This window comes from Pelophylax lessonae, assembly GCF_965119305.1.
Source record: "Pelophylax lessonae genome assembly, chromosome: 3".
In the NCBI taxonomy this organism is placed as follows: domain Eukaryota; kingdom Metazoa; phylum Chordata; class Amphibia; order Anura; family Ranidae; genus Pelophylax; species Pelophylax lessonae.
The window spans coordinates 553097613-553124683 of record NC_138770.1 but is presented as its reverse complement, the minus strand read 5'-3'; the positions used below and the strand labels follow the sequence as shown (position 1 = coordinate 553124683).

At 44.9% G+C, this 27071-nt stretch overlaps 2 protein-coding genes across 3 annotated transcripts in view; one reads left to right on the top strand and one right to left on the bottom strand.

Moving 5' to 3' along the window:
• The window catches only part of HNRNPU (heterogeneous nuclear ribonucleoprotein U), a 458517-nt gene that overhangs the window by 308589 nt on the left and 122857 nt on the right, over window positions 1–27071 (bottom strand). The window lies entirely within an intron of this gene.
• Window positions 1488–26309, top strand: DESI2 (desumoylating isopeptidase 2). 2 transcript variants are annotated; one of them, XM_082248938.1, is made up of 5 exons: window positions 1488–1774; window positions 15044–15116; window positions 15652–15745; window positions 24921–25062; window positions 25967–26309. In XM_082248938.1, the coding sequence occupies exons 1-5, from the start codon at window positions 1736–1738 to the stop codon at window positions 26195–26197; spliced, it is 579 nt and encodes a 192-aa protein (XP_082105064.1). In that variant the 5' UTR covers window positions 1488–1735; the 3' UTR covers window positions 26198–26309. The 2 variants fall into 2 exon arrangements, with proteins under 2 accessions (XP_082105064.1, XP_082105065.1); XM_082248939.1 differs by lacking the exon at window positions 15652–15745 and having other exon boundaries at window positions 24926–25062.

The following is a 27071-nucleotide window of genomic DNA, read 5'->3' as shown; positions in this document are numbered from 1 at the left end:
AGGCCATTTTTTGCGATTCGGCACTGCGTTACTTTAACGGAAAATTGCGTGGTCATGCAACGCTGTACCCAAATACAACTGATTTCCTTTTTTTCCCCACAAATAGAGCTTTCTTTTGGTGGTATTTGAACGCCTCTGCGGTTTTTAGATTTTGCGCTATAAAGAAAAAAAGAGCGACAATTTTGAAAAAAAACGCCATATTTTTTACTTTCTGCTATAAAACAAAAATTAAAAATTAAATTTTTTTTATCAGTTTATGCCAATTTGTATTCTGCTACATATTATTGGTAAAAAAAATCCCAAAAAGCGTATTTTAATTGGTTTGTGCAAAAGTTATAGCGTTTACAAACTACGGGATAGATTTTTTGACTTATTTATTTCTAATAGTAATGGCGGCGATCAGTGATTTTTCGCGGGACTGCGACATTGCACCGGACAGATCGGATCCCTAACTGACATTTTTGGGGGACCAGTGACACTAATACAGTAATCAGTGCTAAATAATATGCACTGTTACTGTACTAATGACACTGGCAGGGAAGGGGTTAATACTGGGGGTGATCAAAGGGGTTAAATATATGTCTAATAATGCTTACTGACTGTGTGTGTGAAGGGGGGGGGGGGTTCTGTGACAGGCACAGAGAGATCGGGGTTTCAGCTTAGCTATATATACTGCTGATCTCCCTCTGCCTGTCTGACAGAAGACCCGCCTGCTTTGTTTACATAAGCAGGCGGGTCTTCTCTCAGACGATCGCGGGAGGGAAGGGGCAATTGCCACCACTCCTCCTGCGGCCCGCCTCCTGCTGTGTCTACACACAGTGCGATCGCAGCTCCGGCGGCCCGCGTGCGCCGCTGAAACCACATACACTCCAGTCACGTAGTACTACGTGACTGGATGCAGCCGAGCCGCCCTGCCGTAGTAATATTATGGTGGGCGTCCGGCAAGTTGGTAAAGTTACACATTTTTGCCACGACTTTGACTGGAATGAAGCAATGACTGTGTAATCTTGAAGTCTATGGACCTCAAAACGCATCAAAGTCGGACCAAAGTACTTTGAAGTCGCTGCATCTTGAAGTCGCACAGATATGAACGGTACTCATTGGAAATCATGGAGTACGACTTGTCATGCGACTTTGCAGTCTCAAATCGCAGGACAAGTCGCACAAGTGTAAAAGGGGCCTTATGCAGAGCATTATGTGCGTCCGGTAGCGTGAAATAGCCCTCAGACCAACTATAGTACTTTTTTTTATATATTTTTTTTTGTTAAGAGCATGCACAGGCTGATAACCCCTGCGTATAAATATAGATGGTACTGAACTATATGAACTGAACTACAACGCGTACCCATACCCTCCCCTCCGTAGTCCCACATCTACAATGCGCATGCGCGCACGCTTACCTCGCACGCTTCGCGATAGTCACGTGACTAGCTGGACCGGAAGTAGCTTGACGTAGTCATTGTTTAATCCCAGTCATGTTACTATAACGGGAGGCTGGCTGGAAGCAGTGGAGAGGATGTGGCATTTAATCATTTTCACAAGGCCTCTCCTAATATTGTCTTATAGTTCCGTGTGAGCTACCTCTACACACAGCCCGGCCCTCTAACGCCCTGTCATGAATGGACACCCAGTCTGCCGCCCTTTACTGATAAGAGCACAGCTGTGACCGGCAGGCACGGCATCACATCCCCGGGACGAGGCACGGAGAGACTTCTGCTTCAGGCGGTGAGGGGAGATGGCCAACCAGCCTGTCATCCTTAATGTATATGACATGGTAAGTGTATATAGGAGCGGCACATCCCCCACCTCTGCTGCACCTTCCTATCCTGTGTGTGTACAGTGTGCCTGCTATGGGAGCTGCACTCCTATTGTTCTGTACACTTTCTTCCTGGGATTTCCTTATATGGGAAGCTTTCCCCTCTGGACACATTCAGGTTACCTCTTCCTCATTGCTGGAGCTAATGCCTTCCTTTTTTACTGTTTTGCCAAGTAGCCACGTGTTTACTCAGTTTTCTATCCAAGTTATTGTCAAAAGGCTCCCCATTGTGATTTGTTAACCGCTTGCTGACTGCCTCACATAGGAGTACGGCGACAAAGTGGCTCTGCTGATGACTAGATAGGTAATCCAGCACTTCTGGGTAGGGGGCTGCTCACACCGCGCCAGCTGTGCTGTGATTGGACACGGCACAAGATGATCAGCGGGTCCCGGCCAATGGATGTCTGCCAGCACCCGCTGATCTTCGAGGAGGGAACACAGGGCTGAGCTTTGTTAAGGTAAACCATACAGAGCTCAGTACTGTCAGCAGGGATATGGCTGTTTTTGTTTCCCTGCAAAGCAGGGAAAACAAATTGTTGCGTTCATTATTAAAAGCAGCTCACACATGTGGCTAGGCACACATTTAACCCTTTGATCGCCCTAGAAGTAATCCCCCTTCCCTGCCAGTGTCATTAGTACAGTTGGGCTTCTTTCACACGGTTCGCCTCCGTAGGCGGATCCGTGCTGCTCAGCGGGGGATCGATACACTGATCCCCACTGAGAAGGCTGGTGACAGCTCCCTCTCCGCTCTTGTGTGCGGAGAGGGAGGTGTCAGAGCCCCATGCATCTCTATGGGGAGATCGGATGAGAACGGACCGCCTGTCCGCTCTCATCCGATCCCCTGGACGGATGGAAAATAGGGTTTCCATCCCTGCGGATTTCACAGACAGGATCTGATGCGGGTGTCAGTGGAGATGTCTCCGCTGACATCCCCTGTCCCATAGGGATGCATGAAGGATCCGATCAGATCTGCCTAAAAATCTGACAGGTGGATCGGATCGCTCGTGTGAAAGGACCCTGATAATATATTTTTAACACTGATCACTGTATTAGTGTCACTGGTTCCCACAAAGTGTCAGATTGCCATACTATCGCAGTCCTGCTATGAGTTGCTGATCGCCGCCCTTACTAATATTAAAATAAATAAATATTCCGGTATCTATACCATAGTTTTGTAGATGCTATAACTTTAGCACAAACCAATCAATATGTGCATATTGGGAATATATATATATATATATATATATATATATATATATATAATTTTTTTTTTTTTTTTTTTTTACCAAAAATGTGTAGCAGAATACATATTGGCCTAAATTGATGAAGAATTTTTTTTATTGGCTATGTTTTATAGCAGAAAGTAAAAAAAATAGTTTTTCTCTTTCGTTCATTGACGGACATAGTTCCTGATTCTTCTTAACCATTGGGTTATACTGCCCCCCTACAGGAGTAGGACACTAGGCAGGAAAAACCTTGACTACGCCTATGGGTAGTTCCAGGGGGTATACACTACTTCTCTGCTATAGGTACTCTGTTTTTTCTGCCTAGTCAGGAGTAAGGACCTAGTTCCTTGCTGGGATCCTGGCCCTGGCAATTTGTTTTCCTTTTGAATTGATTTTTTCCTATCTTTGTTATTTTTTTCCTATGAGAGTACAGTAAAACCTTGGATTGCGAGCATAATTCGTTCTGGAAACATGCTTGTAATCCAAATCACTCTTATATCAAAGCGAATTTCCCCATAAGAAATAATGGAAACTCAGATGATTCGTTCCACAAGTCCTTCAGTTTATAGTCTATTTACAAAGATTATAGCAATGTGATAGGTTGTGTAACCATAAAATGTCCATCCACAATATGCAGCCTTCCCAAGGGGATTAGAAGCAAAATCTAGCAGAGCTACAGAATATAAGAGAGATGAGAGGCGCCTCTAAGTGTAGCAATATGGTTACATTTAATGAAGGTTGAACATTTAGCAACTCACATGGTTGATGATTAAAATAGGCACACCCAAGTATGCAGGCATCCGGGGTAAAGCTGTCCACATAGACCATCTTCTGAACCACCGGCTCTCGCCACTGTCTGTCAGTCTGCAATCGTGACCGGGAAGAATAGCCTGCAGTAGAGTGATCTGAAAGTGAGGCTTTGAATCACTCGTGGAGCGCAGCGGGGAAGGGATGATGAAGATGGCTGTGCAGAGGATGGTCTATGTGGACAGCTTTACCCCAGATGCCTGCATACTTAGATGTGCCTGTTTTAATCATCAACCATGTGAGTTGCTAAATATTGAACCTTCATTAAATGTAACAATATTGCTACACTTAGAGGCGCCTCTCTTCTTTTTTTTTTTATACATGATGCTACTTGTATATCAAGACATCGCTTGTATATCAAGTCAAAATGTATTTAAAAAATTTGCTTGTCTTGCAAAGCGCTCTCAAACCAAGTTACTCGCAAACCAAGGTTTTACTGTATATTGAACCGCTGGACTTGGCGACAGACTGGATAATCAAGATCCAGATGGTCCCCCAGTCTGGCCAGTGAGCGCGCACAGGCCTCAGCTCCGCGCTAGGTTGGCCGTGACATAACCCCACTGGACGGGGGCTGGCCTTCCAGTTAAACGTCTCGATAGGGCACATACGACCTGGCCTCGGCCTGAGTCGCACCGTTCCTCCTGGCTGACAGCCATCCACATCCCGATGGAACGGTGGTCTGTCAGGAGCGGTGCCCACCCTGTTCCTGGTATGGTAAGTAGCTGTCCCTATTCCCCTGGAGGATTTTTGGGGTGGACGTGGGCCCCTCCCTGGGACGGTGGGACCTCAAGTCCCCCGCTTCCACCCCTCTAAAAATTTGGTGGTCACTGTGGGTCTCCAGACCCCCTCCCCCTTCCCTGGGTGAGGTTAAGTGCTGCCTTTTGCCGTATGCTCTTAAGGGAGGGCTTGTTGGAGTTGGTGCTGACTGGGTTTTTCCTGGTGTACAACAGGGGGTTGAGCAGGGTTCCCCTGCTACCCTGGGGGTTGGTGACTAGGGCAGGGATGTCCTCTGAGCTATTCCAGAAAAAATTAGTGGTGCTCAGCACCCTTCTCCTGCGCTCAGAACCTGGTCCTCAGGCTGCCTCTATCTCTGAACTTGTACTTATACTTGGCATCCACTACGGCTAGGCTTTGCTGCCCTCTACGACCGGGGTGGTCGACCAGACACTGTAGATACGAAACAAAGAAAGGGCGCACCAGCCTAGCGCATTATCCTCAGCGAGTTTTATTAATAAAAGGGTAAAAATCAGCTACTCACAAACATGCGTAAAAGTCAAGCATTTCAATTCCATAGAGCAGCATCGTTACAGGAGTCCAATACCTCGTAAAATCGGAGGGCTGGCATGTTTCGAGGCCGTGCCTGAGGCTCTGAGGAAGAGGCACGGCCTCGAAACGCGCCAGCCCTCCGATTTTACGAGATATTGGACTCCTGTAACGATGCTGCTCTATGGAATTGAAATGCTTGACTTTTACGCATGTTTGTGAGTAGCTGATTTTTACCCTTTTATTAATAAAACTCGCTGAGGATAATGCGCTAGGCTGGTGCGCCCTTTCTTTGTTTTGTATTTACAATGTCCTCTGAGCTCCCTGCTGCAGTTGTTGGGCTGGAGGCGCAGATGGCTTGGCATCCGCGGGACCGCGCTTCACGCTGCCGGATCCGGCCCCAAATTTAGGTTGCAGGTTTGTGGCCTAATGGTCGGTAGCTATGCAGGGCGACCCCAGTGAGTGAGGCAGAAGCCACTACCCTCCATTTTGGCATCCGCCCTCCCCTCTGCTGCCCCTCGGTGGTCGGCTCCGCTAAGGCTCGTGCCCAGGGGGCTGGGCATCCATAAAAATTTAGGCCGCGGCTTGCGGCCTACTAGACCATGCGGCTGAGTCGGCCTCCATTTGGGGAGCGGCCCCATTGAGCCTGGCTGGGATGAGTGCACTTGCGGCTGGGCCTCCACACAAATTGAGGCCGCGACCAGCTTGGCACCTCCCTTGGAAGTAGTGGTGCTGTGGGGGCGGTTTAATTTATGATGGCAACCATGCCGCCATTATTGTGGAGGGCACCTACCCCTTTTAGTGCTGCGGAGTTATCAGGATACCCTGCCTGTGCGTCTGCGTCACGGTGGGCTATTTCCTATTGTGCTGTCTTCTATGGAGGAGCTCGGATTTTTAATGTAAAAAAAATACCTTTACAAGGAATTAATTAGGGTAAATGGTATTTTGACTATAGAACCACTTTAATGCATATCTTTGGTCAAGATATTTAAAATATATATTTGGAAAAATCAACTTAAGTACCTGATAGATTCTGACAGTCAACTTTCTTCAGTCAACTTTTCTTCCTTGTTCTAAACCAGGCATCACTAAATGTTGAACCGCGGTTTGGACCTGGACTGAGTGACAGGCAGCTAAATGGCGTGGCCGTTCAGACAGCACTGTGTGTCCTCACTTCCTCCCACCATCCTCACAGCTGGGCACAGGGCGGGATGAGCGGTCTGTCTGGATGGAGGGTGGGAGCCAAGTTAACAAGCGGTCGATTGGTTGCTATGACACAGTGCGGTCCCAGCAACTAATCACCTCCTAGTAACAGGAGAAGTTGGGAAGCTCCCATCCTTCATCCAGACCAATCTCTCCTCCTACCCTCTGCTATGAAAGGTAGGACTGGAAGGGGGGATGATTACACTGATGTAAAGCTAGAGGGCTGTATAGTTAAGTGTGGAATGCTATGGAAAGGGGGTACTGAAATGTAATGGGGGTGCTGCGATATAATGGTGGGCTGTACTGTAAGGGGGGAACTTTGATATGAAGGGGGGGTTGTAATGTCAAGGGGGGGATGATAGAGATATATATATATATATATATATATATATATATATATATATATATATATATATATATATATATATATATATACAGGGCTTTTTTTCTCAGAGAATAGGTGCAGGAACTCCCCCTTTCTGGGTCGATTCTTGTCTCTGCCCCTACCTTCCCCTGAGCACCGTTTCTTGATTCAACCCCCCCCCCCCCCCCCACACCTCTTAGTGCCACCCTCTTTACAGAATACAGAGCCAGGTATCATTTTGTGGTGCTAAGTAATTTGTATGGAATTTGATAATGATAGCAAGAAAAGCAGTAAAATAGATCCCCTGCATCTACCAGCAATAGACGCTCCCCAGCAACTACAGATCGCCCAGCAGCCAGCATCAACAGACCCCCTTAATCAACAGCAAGTCCTATCCAGCAGCAATTGACTCCCCAGCATCATAAGCCCCCCTCCAGCAAACCAGCAACAATTGACCTCCCCAGAAACAATAAACAACCATGCAAAAATAGATCCCCTCCAGCAACAAGAGATTCCCCCAGCAGCCATTATCAATAGACCCTCCAGCACACCCAAGCACCCCTTGCCATTAAATACAGTACCATTCAGTACTGAAGGTGCCGGAACTGCGTTCCCCCGTGTTCCCACTGAAAAAAAGCCCTATATATATATATATATATATATATATATATATATATATATATATATATATATATATATATAGGGACTTTGATTTAAAGGGGTGCGCTGTGATGTGAAGGGGGGCAGCATAGTAAGGGGGGCTTGTGATTTAAAAGGGATGCTATATAATGTAAAAGAGGGCTGTTTTGTAAAAGATGGGAACTTTTATATGAAGAGGGCAGAAACTAGAGGTGCACTGAATGGAAATTTTGGTACCGAAATGACAGTTTTTAAAAAAAAATTTATATTTTTATATATAATCGTATTCTATTTTACTTTTTAGCCCCCGTTCACACTAAGGCGACCTGGTCGCCTCACAGGTCGCCACAGGTCGCCTCCCATAGGGAAGCTGCGGACCCGTTCTAATAGGAGCGACACAAGTCGCTCCGACTTAGAAAAAAGGGTCCGGAGCTTCTTTGGGGCGACCGCCATAGACTTCAATGTTATGAAGTCCGTGGCGGCCGCTCCGAGGTCGCACCGCTGCTCGCACCGCGATCTCGGAGGTCGCCCCGGGAAGTAGCGTCGCGTGTATGTGAATGGGCGCTTAATTATTTAATTTGATTGGATATGACATTATTGTTGATCATTAGGCTGGGTTCACACTGGTGTGATACGGGAAACCCTGTGCGGGTTCCCGCATCTCACCTGAATCGCAGATGGTTCACACTGACATCTGCGAACCACAGCGGGTGTCAGTGTAAAGTTAATGACTCCCCAGATTGGTTCGCAGATTGCAGTGTGATCTGTGAAATAGTACAGGAATGGAATCCGATCCGATACCAGTGCGGACCAAAAAAAAGGGTCCTGTATCATTTTGGTCCAAATGCAATGCGAATTTAGCCATACAAGCTGTCTGATTTCGCAACGCACAGACATTGCATGTGATCTGCATAGCAATGCGGTTTCTGTTTTCCCACCAGTATGAAAACAGCCTGATTGCCACCTTTAGTGCAAGGAAAGCTCAGGAAAAATGTATCCCTTTAAATTTTATGTATGTCTTCACACTGGTTTGTTTCACTTCTGTTGTGGTAAAAATCCTGCTTGCTGTATTTTTGGTCAGTTAAAAAAAAAAAAAAGCACCAAAAACGCACTTCTCCATTGTAATGCTTTGAAAACGTAGCAAGAACACATTAAGACTCCGTTCACACTGGGGCGACCTGGTCGCCTGACAGGTCGCCTGCCCATAGATTAGCACAGGACCCGTTCTAATAGGAGCGACACAAGTCGCTCAGATTTAGAAAAAGGGTCCTGAGCTTCTTTGGGGCGACCTGGGAGCGACCGGCATTGACTTCAATGAAGTCCATGCAGTTCTCTCCGAGGTCGCGGTGCAAGTCGGGTCGCTGCAATGTGAACCGGCTCTAATACACCCCTGTTTGTTTTTCATAGGTCATGTGACATCAAAAACATAACAATAAGCACAGTAAAATCGCCACACATGTGCGTTTTCAGCACCATTGTCGGCACCTATTTCTCCTTTCAAAATGCCGATAACACCATTATCTACTAATATCATGTCTCGTGCAAAAAATATTTAAACAAATGTGTTATACTCACAATACACAAAAATATTCTCATATATATCACATTATATGAGAATATTTTTGTATATTGTGAGTATAAGGCTACATTCACACCTGAGCGTAGCGTTTTCGCGTGATTTTTACCGCGATTTTCAGGCGTTTTTTTGTGCAGGCATTTTTAGAATGGAGACCAATTGAAAAAGCCTGTAATCTGCCCAAAAAGAAGCTCATGTACTTTTTTGAGCGTTGGGCGTTTTGCTCACAGTGTCAAAACGCTCAGATGGGAACAGGGGCCATTGAAATGAATAGGATTGGTCTTGTTGGGCGTTTTGAGAGCTGATCCTAGAGCAGAAAAACTCCCCAAAAACGCCTAGATGTGAACGGAGCCTCACACATTTGTTTAAATATTTTTTGCACGAGACACGATATTAGTAGTTGTAGCGCACCAAATATTATTACAATTTAATTTATTCCACGTTTGGGTAAAAGGACCTTGGTTGCAGCTTTAGCATCCATCTATCAGCGCACCCATCACATTATTTTGCAGCCCCCCTAATACCCTTCTCGATCCAGGGATGTCCACAAATGCCTCAGTCATCCGGGACTCTCCCTCCTGATTGGCTGAGACAGAGCAGCAGCGCGATTGACAGCAGCGGAAGCCAATCAAACTGTTAGCTAATGAGGAGAGAGAGGACGGGGCGGAACCATAGCAAGCTTGACTCTGCTTGCTATAGTGGCACTCAGCAGGGGGGAGGGGCCAGGAGCTCCAGCCAGCCCGAGAAGAAGAGCATCCAGGCTGCTATGTGCAAAACCACTGCACAGGGCAGGTGTGTATACTATGTGTGTTTGTTGTTTTTTTTTTTGTTTTTTTTAACCACTTGTCGACCAGTGGCTGCACATATCCTGCGGCAGGTCACCTCTTTTACACAAAACGACATACCTGTATGGGGTTTTGTGTAATAGCCAGTGGGGCACGCATGCTGATTGGCCAGACATCTCGTCCGCCGGCCACCCGCAATCACTCCCTATAGAGACAGAATGGTAGGCATCCTATGTAAACAAGGCAGACCGTCGTTCTGTCACAGATGAACACAGGAATCCTCTGTTTCTGCTATTCAGGAACACAGATCTCTGTTCATCTAGTAAGTACAACCCCCACACAGTTAAAATGCATCCCCTAGGGACACACTTAACCCTTTGATAGCCCCTGGTGTTAACCCCTTCCCTGCCGGTGTCAGTACTGTAACAGTGCATATTTGTAGCACTGATTACTGTATTAGTGTCAAGTCAGTTGTCCGATCTGTCCACAGCAATGTTACAGTCCGGCTAAAAATCGCTGATCGCTGCCATTACTAGGAAAAAAGTAAAATAAAAATGACATAAATCCATCCCCTAGTTTGTAGTTGTGATAACTTTTGCGCAAACCAATCAATATACTCTTATTGGGATTTTTTTTAACCAAAAATATGTGGCATAATACATTTTGGCCTAAAATGATGAAAAAATTTGATTTTTTTTTTTTTTGGCTGTTTTATAGCAGAAAGTACATATATATATTTCAGAATTGCCGCTCCTTTATTTGTTTATAGTGCAAAAAATAAAAACCACAGAGGTGATCAAATACCGCCAAAAGAAAGCTCCTATTTGTGGGGAAAAAAAGACATCAATTTTATTTAGGTACATCATCACACAACTGCACAATTGTCAGTTAAACTAACGCAGTGCCGTATCGCAAAAAATGGCCTGGTCATTAAGGGGGTAAAACCTTCCGGTCCAGAAGTGGTTAATAGAAGGAAAATAAAAACTAAACTTTAAAATTATTTCAAAGGGCTGATTTTTTTTCTTTAAGGTAAAAATGTTTGCTTTTAAAGCGGTTGTAAACCCTGGAAACAAAAAAAAAAACCTGCAAGACAAAGGCATAATGGGCTAGTATGCATTGCATACTAGCCCATTATGTGTAACTTACCTTAGAACGAAGCCCCGACACGGACCCCCGGACATCGCTGCGGGTACTGCCATGATCCCTCGCCGTCTCTTCCGGGTTCGGCGGCTCCGGCGCGGTGATTGGCCGGAAGAGATGGCTCCGGCGCGATGATTGGCCGGAGCCGCGATGACGTCACAGTCACAGTGATTTTCCGGCATGCTCCCGGCAAATTAATTGAAGGTCCCCCCGGACCTTCTGAGCGCATGCGCCGCTCGCGAGAGCGGCTGCATGCACTGTAAATATCTCCTAAACCATGCCGGTTTAGGAGATATTATTTGTACCTACAGGTAAGCCTTATTATAGGCTTACCTGTAGGTAAAAGTGTCAAAAAGCGGGATACTACCGCTTTAAAGGTAAATTAGAGATTTTGAGTCTTTTTGACCCCATATCTCTTAATAAAGAGTAAGCTCTAACGAGCAGGGCCCTCTAGTTCCTCCTGTTTTGAATTGTATTGTAACTGTATTGTCTTCCCTCACATTGTAAAGCGCTGCGCAAACTGTTGGCGCTATATAAATCCTGTATAATAATAATAAAGAGGATCTGTCATGCTTCTTTCTATTACAAGGGATGCTTACATTCCTTGTAATCGGAATAAAAGTAATAGAAAAAAATGAAAGGGACAGTGTAAAAGTAAAATAAGAAAAAAATGGTAGATTAGTACATACTGTATATTGTACTTGCTATATGCTTTTTTTTTTTATTTTATTTTAAGCACTGCACTTTTTTTGTTGAATATAGTATTCGTGCATTATACATGAGCTTTATGTTTTTAGGGACCTGTCACCATCTCACCCATTCAAACTGGTGTGTTGACACACCACCCCTAAAATTGTTACATAGCACACAGACCGTATAGTTCTGTACCCTACAATGCACATGAATTGAAGAGCACTGTGTTCATGCATTGGGATGAAATTTAAAAAAAAAAAAATGAATGGCCACACTGAAGTACATGCATTGCTGTGCATTTAAAGCGGAGTTCCACCCTGGATTTTTTTTTTTTTTTTTTTAATACCCCCGGGACTGTCAGGGCTAGTACATTCCACAATGGCTAGCCTCTGATCTGTCCCGGGTTGCACTTACCTGTTAGGACAAATACTTAACTTGCAAACGTCTTGTCCAGCGCTGCCATCTCAGATGTGGGCAGCTTGAAGCCAGCGAGATCCTCTTCGGCGTCTTCTTCCGCCTTATTTGGTCCCACGATGCTCTGCGCTGGCCCCGACGTCACTTCCGGGTCGCGCGCGTCATCCCTCTACAGCTTCTGGGCATGCCCAGAAGCTGTTTAGAAGGGGATGACGCGCGCGACCCGGAACTGACGTCGGGGCCGGTGCAGGCGCAATGATTCCTGGGAGCTATGACGTTCAGCTCCCAGGAATCATTGCAGAGCCAGGAAGTGACGACGGCCCGCGGCCGAGGAAGGAAGTAAGGTAAGTATTTTTTCTTCGCTACGAGGTAAGTAAAAAAAAAAAAAATATGCGATTATCCATTTCTTTTTCAGGTGACCCGGAGCGAGAAGATGGAGGTAAGTATAAAAATAGGGTGGAACTCCACTTTAAGGTAGTGCATGTTTATGCAATACCCTGTTATGAACTGAACCTCAATCTGGGCGCAGCAGCAGGAGAGGCAATTATCCTATTCCCCAATTTACTCTGTTAGGGCAAGCTACAGAAGCTGGATCAATACATCTAATATTGGCACTTCCAGAAGTGTTGGACTGCTTAGGCTTCTTTCAGCTCATTCCCCTGTCCACTATGTCAGTGTCTTAGCTCCCAGCACAGCTTTATATTACCTGAATTCAATTTGTAAGGACCATGGGGTATAAACATGAGGTGCCAGCAAGGGGTCACCTGAGTAACTGTTCTGGGGCCACTGGCCTGGCCTCAGAGCCAAAATGGATGCACCCAGCTGCAAACGGAACACTTGCATGTGAATTATCCTGAAGAAGCTGAAGTATGAGCAAATGTTTTCTTTTATGCTTTTTGACCTTAGCCCTGCAACTATAGTGGTTTAATATCTCTGACTTCCTGTTTTTTTTTTTTTTTTTTTTTTTTTTGTTTTTTAGGCCCGATTCACACTGGTCTGACATGCGCTCTGACTTCAAGAGCAAAAGTCGCATGACATGTCAAAATCAATGGTTCCCCATGAGAGCAGTCCTAACTGGCCCAAATTGTGTCGGTCTGCCTTTGAAAAGGTTCCTGCACTACTTTGGTCTGACTTGGAGCACAATTTCAGCCCATTGATTTGAATGTAATTCGCATCCAAGTTAGATCATTATCTTAGGCTGCATTCACATGTCAGCGTTTGGATCGCGGGGCAGAACCGCCGCGGTTCCGCCCGCGATCCGGAGATTATTGCAAATCGCGGGACGCCTAGCGTTGCCCGTTGATTTTCAATAGCCCCCCAAACGCCGAGCGATGTTGCCGCTTCTTTCTTTCTGTACTTCTTTGGAGCGTATTGCGTCCCGCGATTTTGTTTGCGCGATGTTGCTGCGATTCGGCAGGCGGAAATCGCGGCAACATCGCTCGGCGTTTGGGGGGCTATTGCAAATCAACGGGCAACGCTAGACGTCCCGCTATTTGCAATAATCTCCGGATCGCGGGCGGAACCGCGGCGGTTCTGCCCGCGATCCATACGCTCACATGTGAACGGAGCCTCAACTAATCCGACTTGTGGCATGTAGCTTGTGCTCTGAGGATCTTGAAGAGGAACACCCTTTTGGTCTGGTATGGGTTTTGAGGGAAAACTCAATGCCGTTTAAAAAAAAAAAAAACGATTCGGGGTCTGGTATGGTCTTGGGGGTTTTTTTTTTTTCTTTTAATTTTGGCATGAGGTTTCATCCATACCAGAAGCAAAGGAATTGTTTTGATTTGTCAGAGGAGAAGTCAAAATTCGATCCAGTTCAATGAAGCCGCAGGGCAAAGTCAGATCAGAAGACTTCCATGTTGTATCAGTGTGAACATAGCCTTAGCGGGGAACTATTTAGCAACATGGTACTATACTTTAAAGTAGAAGGCTGACCATAAAAGCATCATTTTTTTGTCATTCATATTGCGGGGTGAATGAAAAGTCCTAACAGATTCCTTGTCTCACTCTAAACAGCACAGATAAATTAATCTCCCCTGCTGATTATTGTATATTGGCAGCTGTCAGAATATCTGAACAGTGCCTGCAACTACTCAGTGGTGTACTCAACTCTTCTTTCCCACCTGGCTTCATTTTTCTTTAGGTCCCCTTTTCTCTGTAGCTGTATTAGTTGTACACATATAGAGCAAGAAAGATGCTGGCGTTATGCTAAGCAAGAAGTTCAACCCATCAAATGGCATCCTATTTGTATATTTCTTTATAAAGATTGTAAAGATAGAAAAAAAAAAATTAAAAATAACAAACATGTTTATACTTACATGAGGTGTAAGTACTAATGCATGCTCGCTCCTGAGCCCTGCTGATGCGTCCATTGACACAGACAGTGGGACTCTGCCCCACTCCCTCGCCACTGGTTTTGATTGACAGCACTGGGAGCCAATGGCACCTGGTGCCCCAGCAAAGCCAGTGGAACCCAAAAGTGAGTGGAGAGAAAAGCGGCAGATGTGCACAGCGCTGGATCGAATGAGAGCTCAGGTAAGTAAAAGGGGGTGGGGGGGATGCTGATGCCTAATTTTCTTTTACCCTAAAGGAATGTTTCAGGTGAGTCTAAAGCCCCGTACACACGCACAGATTGTTGGCCGTAAATTGTCGGCCAGCGTCCGATCGGCCGATTGTCGGCTTGTTAGTATGATGCTTCCGACAACCAACTGCGACTTTTCAGCCGAAAAAAATCTGGTGTGCATGCTATAAAATTTTTGTTGGCCAACAACAGAACGGCCGATTGTTCGTCAGTCAGTACAGATTTCGGCAGACAAAAATCTGATGAGCAAGACTGGGCATGCTCAGAAAAGAAAAAACACACGGAAAGTAAACCATCACATGACATCACTTCTGAAGTTGGTTTTTGTTGCCCAACAAAAGTCCAGTGCAAGTCTAGAGCACATTTCAACCAACAAACACTGGACAAAAGACAGCCAATCGGTCAGCCAACAATCGGTGCGTGTGTACGAGGCTTTAGTTTGAATACTGCCATATATGAAATCAAATTGGTCTTGTGTGTTTGATAATACAACTACTGATTTTTTTATCTGTTTGTTTTTTTTTTTGTTTTAATAGTACTGGATCAACGAATACACATCATCCTTAGGAATTGGTGTCTTCCACTCTGGTATTCAGGTGTATGGTAGAGGTATGGTTTATATTCCTTGTTACATTACCTTGGGCAGGGGGCAATGGATGAGGCAGGCTACTGTCTGCCCTTCCTTTGTATTGTTTGCAGATAAAGATTGGTTTGGGTTGCTTATAAGCTGGATACAGCACAAAGATAGTCATCCCCATTGAAGGTCAAATCTGACATATGGTTGTTTGGCACAAGTCAGGAACTGTCATTTAATGCAGGTAAATGGATATGCCAGTCTGCATTCATATACACACACCTATACAGCCCTTCCACAGCTGTATAACCCAGCATGGCTCTGCCTTGAGTGGTTATCTATTGACCTTAAAGAAAGAGGTCTGTGAATGATTATCTGCTTTTCTTGATTGATAAACTGTCCCAGAATTGTACACTTGTGCGTATGTTAAAATGTCAGATCACTGATCTGAAGCATTGTTCTGCAGACAGCACACCAGTACAGTCATTGAAGAACTGCAGTAATGAGACCTCCACTGCTTTTGCTTTTTATATACATCCTTTTTTTTTTTCCCTTCCTTTCCACCATCAGAATTTGCCTATGGAGGTCACCCATATCCATTCTCTGGTATATTTGAGATCACTCCTGGGGATTCCACAGAGTTGGGAGACACATTTAAATTCAAGTAAGTTGAATGTTTCACCTTTTGTCAATTCTTTTTAACTGGAGGTTATTTTGAAGCAATCGCACATTATAATAATGCAATTTACAAAATGTGATTGACTATTCTGAAATGAGACTGAATGTCTGCATTTAAACCACTAGTGCTATAGGTATACACAGCATAAAGTATAGGGAGTTTGTCAGGACCAAGCTGAAAAAGTACTCATAACTGTTCTACTTACCCATGGGCGGTTTTCCTTACTCCTGCTGTGCTGTATGGTTGTACTACATAAGCTAAATGAAAATGCTTGTCACACTTCCTGTCTTCATTTTAAACTACTAGAGAAGATTATCATTCAGACCTCAATTCTGTCGGCAAATAAGCAACTTTTTTTTTTTTTTGGATGAATTTATCTGCATTGATTTATATTTGTTGACATGTTTGTTGATATCCTTATAGCTCACTGAAATATGAAAAGTGATCAACTTAAAGGCAATTGTCTCATGTATACCCGCATGCCCTAGTTATTCCACAGCAGAGCAAAGAAAGTGTGAAAAGAGATAAATTATTGCTTTCTGTACAAAGATACTGAGGAAATGGCATGGACAGATTTGTTGGAACCCCTTGAAAAGATTAAAAATAATTGAATTGTAGTGAGATTTCAGGCTTGCTTTTTCTGTAATTAGCCTACCTAAATGGAGAAAAGTATTCACTCGGATTAGTGGTATTGTGCACACCAGTGGCGGCCCGTGCATAGGGGGCGCCAGGGCGCCGCCCCCCTACCCCTAAAAAAAGAAAAAAAAATAACAAAAAAAAAAACAAAACGAACAAAGTTGTACAAAAAAAAAAAATGGGTTCGCCGGCCTCGCCTGAAGGAACTGGTGGCTAGGGGGGGTGGGGTTACGTCCCAGAAGAGGCGCTGATTGGCTGCCTTCTGGGGGGTAACCTGGGCGCAAGTCTTTGCGATTGGACACCCCCACTTTCTGATATCCTGGCTGTGATTGGTCCAGTCTACAGCCTGGACCAATCATCATCCAGGATATCGCTGACGTCGCAATGGGGGCGGTGCCGGTGCGTGCGTCAGTCGCTCACCGTCACCGCCGCTCAGAGAAGAGGAGAGGCCGCCCGCCGGTTCCCGCCGCCGAGACGAGGGAGAAGGACCCGCCGCAGAAGAGGAGGAAGAAGCTGAGCCGCGCCGCCGCCAGGTAAGTTTGAAGGGAGCACCCACGGTGGTCTCTGCATCGATTGGGGTACAATGCTGTGGGCACTCTGCAATAATTGGGGTACAATGCTGGCACTCTGCAATAATTGGGGTACAATGCTGGCACTCTGCAATCATTGGGGGACAATGCTGGCGCTCTGCAATTATTGGGGGACAATGCTGTGGCGCTCTGCAATTATTGGGGGACAATGCTGTGGCGCTCTGCAATCATTGGGGGACAATGCTGGCGCTCTGCAATTATTGGGGGACAATGCTGTGGCGCTCTGCAATTATTGGGGGACAATGCTGTGGCGCTCTGCAATCATTGGGGGACAATGCTGTGGCGCTCTGCAATCATTGGGGGACAATGCTGTGGCGCTCTGCAATCATTGGGGTACAATGCTGTGGCGCTCTGCAATCATTGGGGACAATGCTGTGGCGCACTCTGCAATCATTGGGGACAATGCTGTGGCGCTCTGCAGTGATTGGGGACAATGCTGTGGCGCTCTGCAGTGATTGGGGACAATGCTGTGGCGCTCTGCATTGAAAGGGGCTCACACGCTGAACTCTGCATTGAAGGGGGCACGGAACAGTTGCATTGAAGGGGGCACGCACGCTGAACTCTGCACAGTGTTTATTGCATTGAAGGGGGCACAGCACAGTTGCATTGAAGGGGGCATGCACGCTGAACTCTGCATTGTGGGGGCACAGCACAGTGTTCATTGCATTGAAGGGGGCACAGCACAGTTGCATTGAAGGGGGCATGCACGCTGAACTCTGCATTGTTGGGGCACAGCACAGAGTTCATTGCATTGAAGGGGGCACAGCACAGTGTTGCATTAAAGGGGGCATGCATGCTGAACTCTGCATTGTTGGGGCACAGCACAGAGTTCATTGCATTGTTGGGGCACAGCACAGAGTTCATTGCATTGAAGGGAGCACAGCACAGAGTTCATTGCATTGAAGCGGGCACAGCACAGTGTTTATTGCATTGAAGCGGGCACAGCACAGTGTTTATTGCATTGAAGCGGGCACAGCACAGTGTTTATTGCATTGAAGCGGGCACAGCACAGTGTTTATTGCATTGAAGGGGGCATGCACGCTGAACTCTGCATTGTTGGGGCACAGCACAGTGTTCATTGCATTGAAGGGGGCATAGCACAGTGTTCATTGCATTGAAGGGGGCACAGCACATTGTTCATTGCATTGAAGGGGGCACAGCACAGTTGCATTGAAGGGGGCATGCACGCTGAACTCTGCATTGTGGGGGCACAGCACAGTGTTCATTGCATTGAAGGGGGCACAGCACAGTGTTCATTGCATTGAAGGGGGCACACACGCTGAACTCTGCATTGAAGGGGGCATGTACACTGGTCTCTGCATTGAAAGGAGGCATGTACGCTGGTCACTGCATTGAAAGGGGGCATATACCATCTCCTGTACCATACCTGTGACATGCCTATACCATATCTGTGCCATGCCTATACCATCTCCTGTACCATCACCTATGCCATGCCCGTACCATCACCTGTGCCATGCCTGTACCATGACTTCAAAGTCACGCAATTTTTTACTGCGTTTTTTGACGCGAAGCAATACCGATTACATTTTTCTTTTTGCGCCCCTCCCAAAAATTTTGAGCACCAGCCGCCACTGGTGTACACTACAATGAACATTGACCAGAGGAAGGAAAGGAGCGGGTTTCTGAAGAGATCAGATTATAATTATAGACCTACATGTCAAAGGTAAAGGCCTCAATACCATCTCCAAACCGCTTGATGATCCTAGTAGTACTATGGTTGCGAATTTTAGGAAACCACCTCTTGGTCGTAGGGGCATGAGGAAAATCAACCCCAGATTAAACAGGATAGGGAAAATGGTAGACAAAGAACAAGGGAAAACTTCCAAAATTCCAATTTAATCTTCAAGGTTAAATATGTGTCTGATTGCACCATCTGTTGGTTTTTGTGCAAAAGTAGACTCAAAGTAAGAAAACCCATAAAGACTCCACTTTTGAAAATAACTTACAAAAAAACAGACTAGAATTTGTTAAATATTGTCAAGTCATGATGCTTCTCGGAAAATGTCCTTTGGACAGATGAGACAACCCTAGAGCTTTTTGGCAAGTTACATCATTTCTATGTTCTGTGTTATGGGGGATGTTAAGCTCAGTGTTGGTGAGCGTTTTTTTTGGCAAGCAAGTCATTCCAGTTCAGACTGCTTAAAGTCTTTCAGGCCCACTTTTATTAAACAAATAGAAAAGTCCAACACAACAGTTGCCCACACAGTGGTGTCAGCTTCGCACAACAAAACCGTCAACCCAAAATGCTAACCCTCTTGGCTTTTTTGTCTGCAGCACCACTACTCTTAGCACTGATCCCCAGGGCCCAGCTCTCTGTTTCTCTTGGCTCACTCGGCCTTAGGTAGAACACCTTGCTGCACACTTTTGGCCTTTAGATGAGGGGTCTCCTGTCACCCCAGGCTTTCTCACTCTTCAAAGACTTAAGCTAGGTACACATGGGCCAGAACTTGGCCAAAAAACGTCCGTTCGGCAGTTACTGGTCAACTTTCGGCCCGTGTGTACAGCTCCTCGTCCGACAGACGCTGGTCTCATGCTGGAAAACATCCAATCAATCCTGGTTTTAGAACACAATAACTCGGTGGGGAGATCGCTGCACTAAAATTGGATGTGTTTTGTATGGCGATCAATACGTGTTTATTTTTTTTTCTCGTGCAGCCTGCTGGGTTAAACGAAAAACAAACTTCTTGAGTGTACCCGGCATTAGGCTTCCTCCAGACCCCTGGGCTTGCTAGTTGCCTCAGTCCTGTAGCCTTGCTCAGCTGTCTCAACTCTCCCTGTTCTGTGGATAAAGAACCTCTCCAATGTGGAGTCTTGTCACCTGAGTGGATCGCCTCTCCTGGCTGCAGCACAGCTCTCTCCAGTCAAGGTCCTTGAGCCCTGGCCAGTTTCTGGCTTAAAACGAATATGCACACCTGTGTACTCACACGGTTGGCAGGTCTCAAGCAAGACCTGAACACAGGATTGAGGGCTTTATCCCACCCAAGACACTTTGAAGTCTTCAAGTTCCATGCTGTATTCGGGGACTACCAAACTGGGACTCTCCAACAGGTGAAAGCTGTAAACGGGGTCCTTTCCCACGGGCTTTCTGCCCCGCAGACTCAGTTTTGCTCAGCAGGGATCCCCGCTAAGCAGGCGGATGACAGGTCTGTCTTCGCTCACTGTGCTGAGACAGACCTGTCAGATCCCCGCTCTCCTCTAGCCTGTCCATTTTCATCCGATTCTCCAGACGGATGGAAAATAGGGTTTCCATCCGTTTGGATTTCACAGACGGGATCGGATTGGATAGCAGCGGGTGTCGGCAGACATGTCACTGCTGTCTGCTGCTCCATAGGGGTGCATGGAGCATCCGATCAGGTCCGCCTGAAAAAACTGACATGCAGACCTGATCGGAAAGGGCCCTTAGAGTTAGTTCACACCACTTTTTTCTCCTGCATCCAAAACGCAAAGAAATATTACATGGTTTTCAAAGGCATAGTTCACACCAGTGCAGTGTATACCGGTTCCAGAGAAAAAAGTAGAACACGCTACATTTTTTTTTTTTTTTCTTTTTTCTTTTTTTTTCCTGCACAGAGCTGTACTGGGACGTGGTAAAATGCATGAAAAACACACCAGAATGCACCTACACTCCTCAAACACATAAAAAAATCACCGTTCCCCGAGTACAGTGGAGAAAAAAAAAAGCATCTGGAATCTGCAAAAATTCACTTGGACTCCTCAAAACAGATCTGTATGACGTTTTGTGGTATGAACTAGCCCTTACTCTGGAGTATTGCACAGTGCCTTAATGCGAATCTTGTGTATCTTCTGCCTAAACTTACACAGTGGTAGGGTCTAGCACTGTCACAATTCACAGATGAAAATTTATGCTTTCAAAAAAAATAACACTATCTACTGTAAATCATGAGGCATTGATTATGTTTTGCTGCGCCTAGCAAGGAATGCCCTTAGGCTCCATGTACACGGGACGTTGTTAAAAGTCCCTTTGAATGCTGGAATTTTTAGGACGTTTGAAACGTCCGTTCAGTCGCGTTTGTACCCACGTTTAGCGGGCGTTTAGCGGCGTTTGCGGGCGTTTGCGTTTAGAATCGTTCCTAGAGGTCAAAAAAATTATTCCCCTTTAAAATGGTAAAACGCTAAATGCGGGTCATCGCGTTCGGACGCGTTTAGACCCGTTTGTGCGTTTGAAACGCCAGGAAACACACGTTCGAACGCAAATAATTGTGTTCTAAAAAAAGTCCCTGAACGCAACTGCCTGCAAATGACTGTAAACGACCTGGTGTACATGGACAGATAAGATAAAATGTAGATGGGTTCAGGGGCTTCTGAAAAAAAACGCCCAACTGCTCCTAAACGGCCATTTCCAGCGTCCCGTGTACATGGACCCTTAATCTGCTCAGGGAAAAATAAAATCTCAATGAATTCTAGAGCAAAAATACTGCCAGTGTCAGAATGTCCCATCTTAGTTTGCAGGTCATGGGTCCTTCAATAGGATAATGACACCAAAATAAGCCAAAAGCATGCAAGAATGGCTAAGAACAGAACATTGGCCTACAGTAATCCCCCGCTACATCGCGGTTCAGTTTTTGCGGTCCCGGTAATTCGCGTTTTTTTTTTGTAATGTTATTTTACTATATAAATCATTAAAAATGAAATATTTTTGTGTTTTCCATAGCTCTTGCTATGTCTCTTAGTATCTTTTATGTGTTTAAATAAGTTTCTATTGTTTTAAAAGTGTGTTAAAAGACCTTAAAATGCTTCTACACGTACAGTGACAGTAAATAAACATGCCTACAATGCATTTTAATAGGGTTTTTCTATTTCGCGGAATTTCACTTTTCGCGGCTGGGTCCGGAACGTAACCCCCGCAATGAAGGGGGGTTTACTGTATTCTAAAGTGGCCTTCTATGAGCCCTGATCTGAATTCTATCCATCCAAGCTGCTTGCAGTGATTGCCTCTAAAGTTTGTGCAACAAAATGTTAACTTTAGGCCCCTTTCACACTTATGCAACCTAAAAGTCGTGCAATTTTACCACAATTTTGACTGGACTTGAAACAATGCCTATGTCTATGGACCTCAAAACGCATTAAAATTGGCCTAAAGTAGTGCAGGGACTACTTTGAAGTTGTTGCGACTTGAAGTCGCACAGATATGAACGGTACTCATTGGAAATCATGTCCAAAACGCAGGACAAGTCACACAAGTGTGAAAGAGATCTAAGGGATGCATCAGTTTGTCCATGGTGTAAAGTATGTAAGACTGGGAAACTCAGCAAGCACTCAGATTGTTGATGCATTGGCATTTGGAGATCTTGATGAAAATGCACCTCTAAGGCTGGGTTCACACTTTGTGCAGACGAGGCTCACAGCAGGTGTCCGGTGCGTTCCTGTTCTCGGTTTCAGGGATGAATCGGGGACTTCACTGCTGCCCCAGAGATGTGTGAACCGGCTCTACTGAAGCTGATCATGTAAATTGGATGCAGGGAAACCCACATCCACTTCGTATCAGTGTGAACCCAGCCTCAAGGAAAGGTTTGGGGCAGAGGGGATTCTAACCTGTGGGATCTGCAGGACATTTGTTCTGTGAGGAACAATTTTTCTGTACTACGATGTTTGTTTGGGGTGGTTGGAAGAAGCTCACCACCGGTGATGAAGGGGCCTCTTTTCTACAACACTGGCTTGGTGTTTGTGGGACTCTACTTTACTGGACGATGTGATTTACAGTGTATGTGTATTGTGAGACATTTTATGGGGGGGGGGGTTTCTATGTGTTTTTTTTCTGCATAGGGTTCCTGCATAACCACTTTCCTACTAGTCACTTTTTTGCTAGAAATTACTTTACCCCCCAAAATAAAATATATATTTTCAGGAAAAAAAATATGCTGAAATGAATTTTAGTGCAAACTACCATAATATTTGGTAAAATATAGAAGATTGGGTTGAGTGAAAAGGTATGAAGCCTTAATTTTGCAAACCTGTGAAATCGCAAAATGTTATGGTACCCAAAATTCTCCATAGACAAAGCTTTGAATACCCTTTTTTTTTTTTTTTTTTTTTTAGGCTATCGTTTTAAAGTTAAAGTGGTAGTAGAGAGGATTTTTTTTTTTATTATTTATTATACCTACAGGTAAGCCTAGAATAATGCTTACCTATACGTACAGTAAATATTTTCTAAATGTGCATTGTTTAGGAGATATTTGTTTTAGAAACAACAGTAAGCGCCGGTTCACATACACGCGACGCTACCTCCCGGGGCGACCTCCGAGATCGCGGTGCGAGCAGCGCGCCGCGACCTCGGAGCGGCCGCCACGGACTTCATAACATTGAAGTCTATGGCGGTCGCCTCCTGGTCGCCCCAAAGAAGCTCCGGATCCTTTTTCTAAGTCGGAGCGACTTGTGTCGCTCCTATTAGAACGCGTCCGCAGCTTCCCTATGGGAGGCTACCTGTGAGGCGACCAGGTCGCCTTAGTGTGAACGGGGGCTTAAACCACAAGTGCATGCGCACTTCGCTCTCAATGAACCGCTTCCCATCCATAGGGAGCCATGCTGTATCTGTGACTCCCACAGAATTTTATTATTCTCTAGAATTTATTGCTCCAGCATTTGATACACGTGTTGCGTAATTGATGTTACCATACATGTGCTCACCCTAAGCTGTGGATTGATATGGGGTGTGTACACTTGGATCACTTTTCTATCTGAAAGACCTTGGTTGGCTGTAAAACCTTGATTTAACCTCTTGTCGACCATGCTGTTTATAAACCTACCTTGGTAGACAAATGGTTAAAAGCCATAGATTTTTGTGGAATCTCAAGCTGTTTTGGGGACTGGGGACCCCTTAACATTTTATACTGGTGGACTCAACTGTGCCTATACCTGCCAGCGCCCTTAACCATCGGAAGCAGGAATAGCAATAGAATGCAGCTATTATACTTGATGATCGGCTCCTGCCAAATGGGTTAATTTTCAGGCAGTGTTTCAAACACCTGAACAGCCAAGGTGCAGTCTGAACTTGTGTTTGAACCAAACCTTAATTATCCCTACTCATCACCTGTTAGAGACTTCCATGTTTAGTTAGCACTTGCCTGGCAAGACTTTATTTTCTGTTTTTTATTTTAGTAACTTGTGCTGGATGTGTGTCAGTTTTAAAACTATATACTAGTAAATGTTATTTTTCATCCTCTTGAGACTGGAGTGTCCCTTTACCCAGGGAAGATGTAATCCTTCAGAGTACAATAAACTGTTTCCTCTGACATTCCTCTCTATTTTGCTTTTAAGATGTCACACGCTTGCACTGTGTGGGCTATGACAGGTCTTCCCTTTTGTTGTTTTCTTAACCGCTTTTTTTTTTTTTTTTTTTCGTTTTATTTTGCTTTTGTTCTTTTTGCAACCTTTGTTTTGAAGTGTGTTCATCTGTTTCCTTAAGCCCCTGTTCACATAGGGGCGACGCTACTTCGCACCGCGACCTCCGAGGTCGTGGTGCGAGCAGCGCACCGCGACCTCGGAGCGGCCGCCACGGACTTCATAACATTGAAGTCCATGGCGGTCGCCTCCTGGACACCCCAAAGAAGCTCCGGACCCTTTTTCTAAGTCGGAGCGACTTGTGTCGCTCCTATTAGAACGGGTCCGCAGCTTCCCTATGGGAGGCGACCTGTGAGGCGACCAGGTCGCCTTAGTGTGAACGGGGGCTTACTTGATTGATGCACACCTTTATAACAATATTCACTAACAATCAGTGTTCTATTATCTTACAGTTTCTGTCGTATGTTTTATGCATAAGAAAAATCTGTTAAAAGAAGTTACTGTCAGCATATTTTTGACCAAGCTACATATCTTCAATCCACTACATAATCTCCTTTGTGGGTATTTACAAAGCCCTTTCCCTTCTAACGTTTGTTTATTTTGCCTTTTTAAAGGGAAGCAATAGCTTTGGGAAGCACGGATTTCACAGAGAATGACATCGAAAAAATAGTCGAAGAACTTGGAAAAGAGTTCAAAGGAAATGCCTATCATCTTATGCACAAAAATTGCAACCACTTCTCCTCAGCTCTGTCAGAGGTAATTTTACCCTATTTAGAAAATCTAATATATACCACATTTATGTTTGACCTCGATGTTTAGTTTCTAAGGGTCCGGTAGACTATCCTCAGTTGACCTCTTTTTTTGGGCCGGTTCACACCAGGGTTGACCTTGGTGGCGTGTTACATTGCGCTTTAACTACATTGCATCAAGGTGACCCATTCATTTGAATGGGCTGCCTAATGCTCTTCAACTGACCTGCTAAATTTTAGCTAGTGCACACATTAGAGACTTTCAGAGAGCCTGAGCCGGCCGCTCCCCGCCCCTCCACAGCCCTCGTTCCAATGAGCAAGGAGGGGGCAGAGCAGAAAGCTGCTCACTGACAGTAAACCGCTCTGTTCAATTGCTCGGTTCTCATTGTAGAAGTAGAAATGGGGAACAAAATAGAAACCCATACGTTTTAAACTGCAGGCAGCTATGTAATGCAAGAATCTGAAGGTGCCCACACATTGTCACATGCCTATATATAGGTATAGGTGCCTAGAGTGAGGATGATGTAATTTTCTTCCAGGTGCCTGACTTCCCTGATTTCAGAACTAAACCCTGTCAGTTATGATCCTTTTTCTCACTAAAGACAAATGTAGAAGCTGGCAGTCTTTAGTCCTGAGGTCAGGAAAAGCAAGTCCCAGTAGCAAAGTGAAACTAGTTTTATGGCTAATAACTGCAATACCAAAACAGCTTGTAGTATCTGCTCCTATTTAGAAGATAAAATCCTGACTGCTTAAATTGTCTGACAGCATTGGTTTAATACTACTGTAAAATATAGAATATAAATACTTGTGTGGTTTTCCAGCTATTGGCTAGAGATGGCATTTTTCCTTTGCAGTACTGGCCTGATTCATCCACTGTTCTCTTCCTAATCTAATTTTATTTTGTCACCTAGATTCTCTGTGGCAAGGAGATACCACGTTGGGTTAACCGATTGGCATACTTTAGTTCCTGTGTACCTTTTCTACAAAGCTGTCTACCTAAGGAATGGTTGACTCCTGCTGCTCTCCAATCTAGTGTCAGCCAGGAGCTGCAGGAAGAGCTGGAAGAAGCAGAAGATGCAGCTGCCTCGGCTTCTGCTTCTACAACTATAATGCCCCGACCTGGACGCCACACTAAGTTATAGAAAAACACTTATGGGAGAACTGCCATGAAATGCAATTGTTTTCAAAATCAGTAAACCTAATGATCTCCAGCAACTGACACATTTCTGTCAATCAGTGGGCAGGAAATCTACATTGGGGCACAGGAGCCTACTTTCTTTTGAAGTATTTCAGCTCAGGATATTTGTACTTTGTAACCGAACATAATGCAATGACACTATTGTTTTCGTCCAACTATTCACCATCCTACTAAACTTTTTAAACGTGTCTTGTTTGTACATTTTTTTTTTTTTTTTTTCAATTTCCTCAGTATTTTTTTTTATTTCCAACTCCTATCATTTTACCGTCGGCTAAAAAGAACTATGGGATATAGCTCTCTTGACCCAAATGAAGAAAGAGTTCAGTCCTTTAACTCAGCTGGGCAGTCCAATTGTACTTGTATCCTCCGTGCTATTTTGGAGTATCCTGCCAACTTTCATACGAGTGCAGCGGTTCTACCTTTTTTTTTTTTTTTATTATTTTTTTATATATATATTGGGTAAAAGTGGTCATCTGTTGGTGAAGCTCATCAATTGTGCTTTGATAGTTTACAGTGTTATTTTTCTGACCACTACTGTCCTGATCCTTTGCAAGATAAAGCTCTAAGACCTGTTACACTGACCTAAAAGCAAATTATATATTTAAACCAAATACACCTGGATGAAGTTCCTTGACAATCCTCCTAGCTTTATCCAGTGTCTTGACGTGTTTGTAGGGTAACCCATAAGAGTACATTTTATTGCAGTTGTGTTATATCTTCTGTTGAAGCAGATAAGACACTTAATGTTTTGCGGGAGTGGGGGGATCTGTCTTGATGGGTAAAAATAGGGTGCTGGGGTGTAGGTTGTGCGTCCTTTT

Coding starts and splice junctions, on each gene's coding strand:
- DESI2 (XM_082248938.1), top strand. CDS start 1,736: ATGGCCAACCAGCCTGTCATCCTTAATGTATATGACATG. Junction 1,775..15,043: donor TCCTTAATGTATATGACATG/GTAAGTGTATAT, acceptor TTGTTTTAATAG/TACTGGATCAACGAATACAC. Junction 25,063..25,966: donor TCTCCTCAGCTCTGTCAGAG/GTAATTTTACCC, acceptor TTTGTCACCTAG/ATTCTCTGTGGCAAGGAGAT.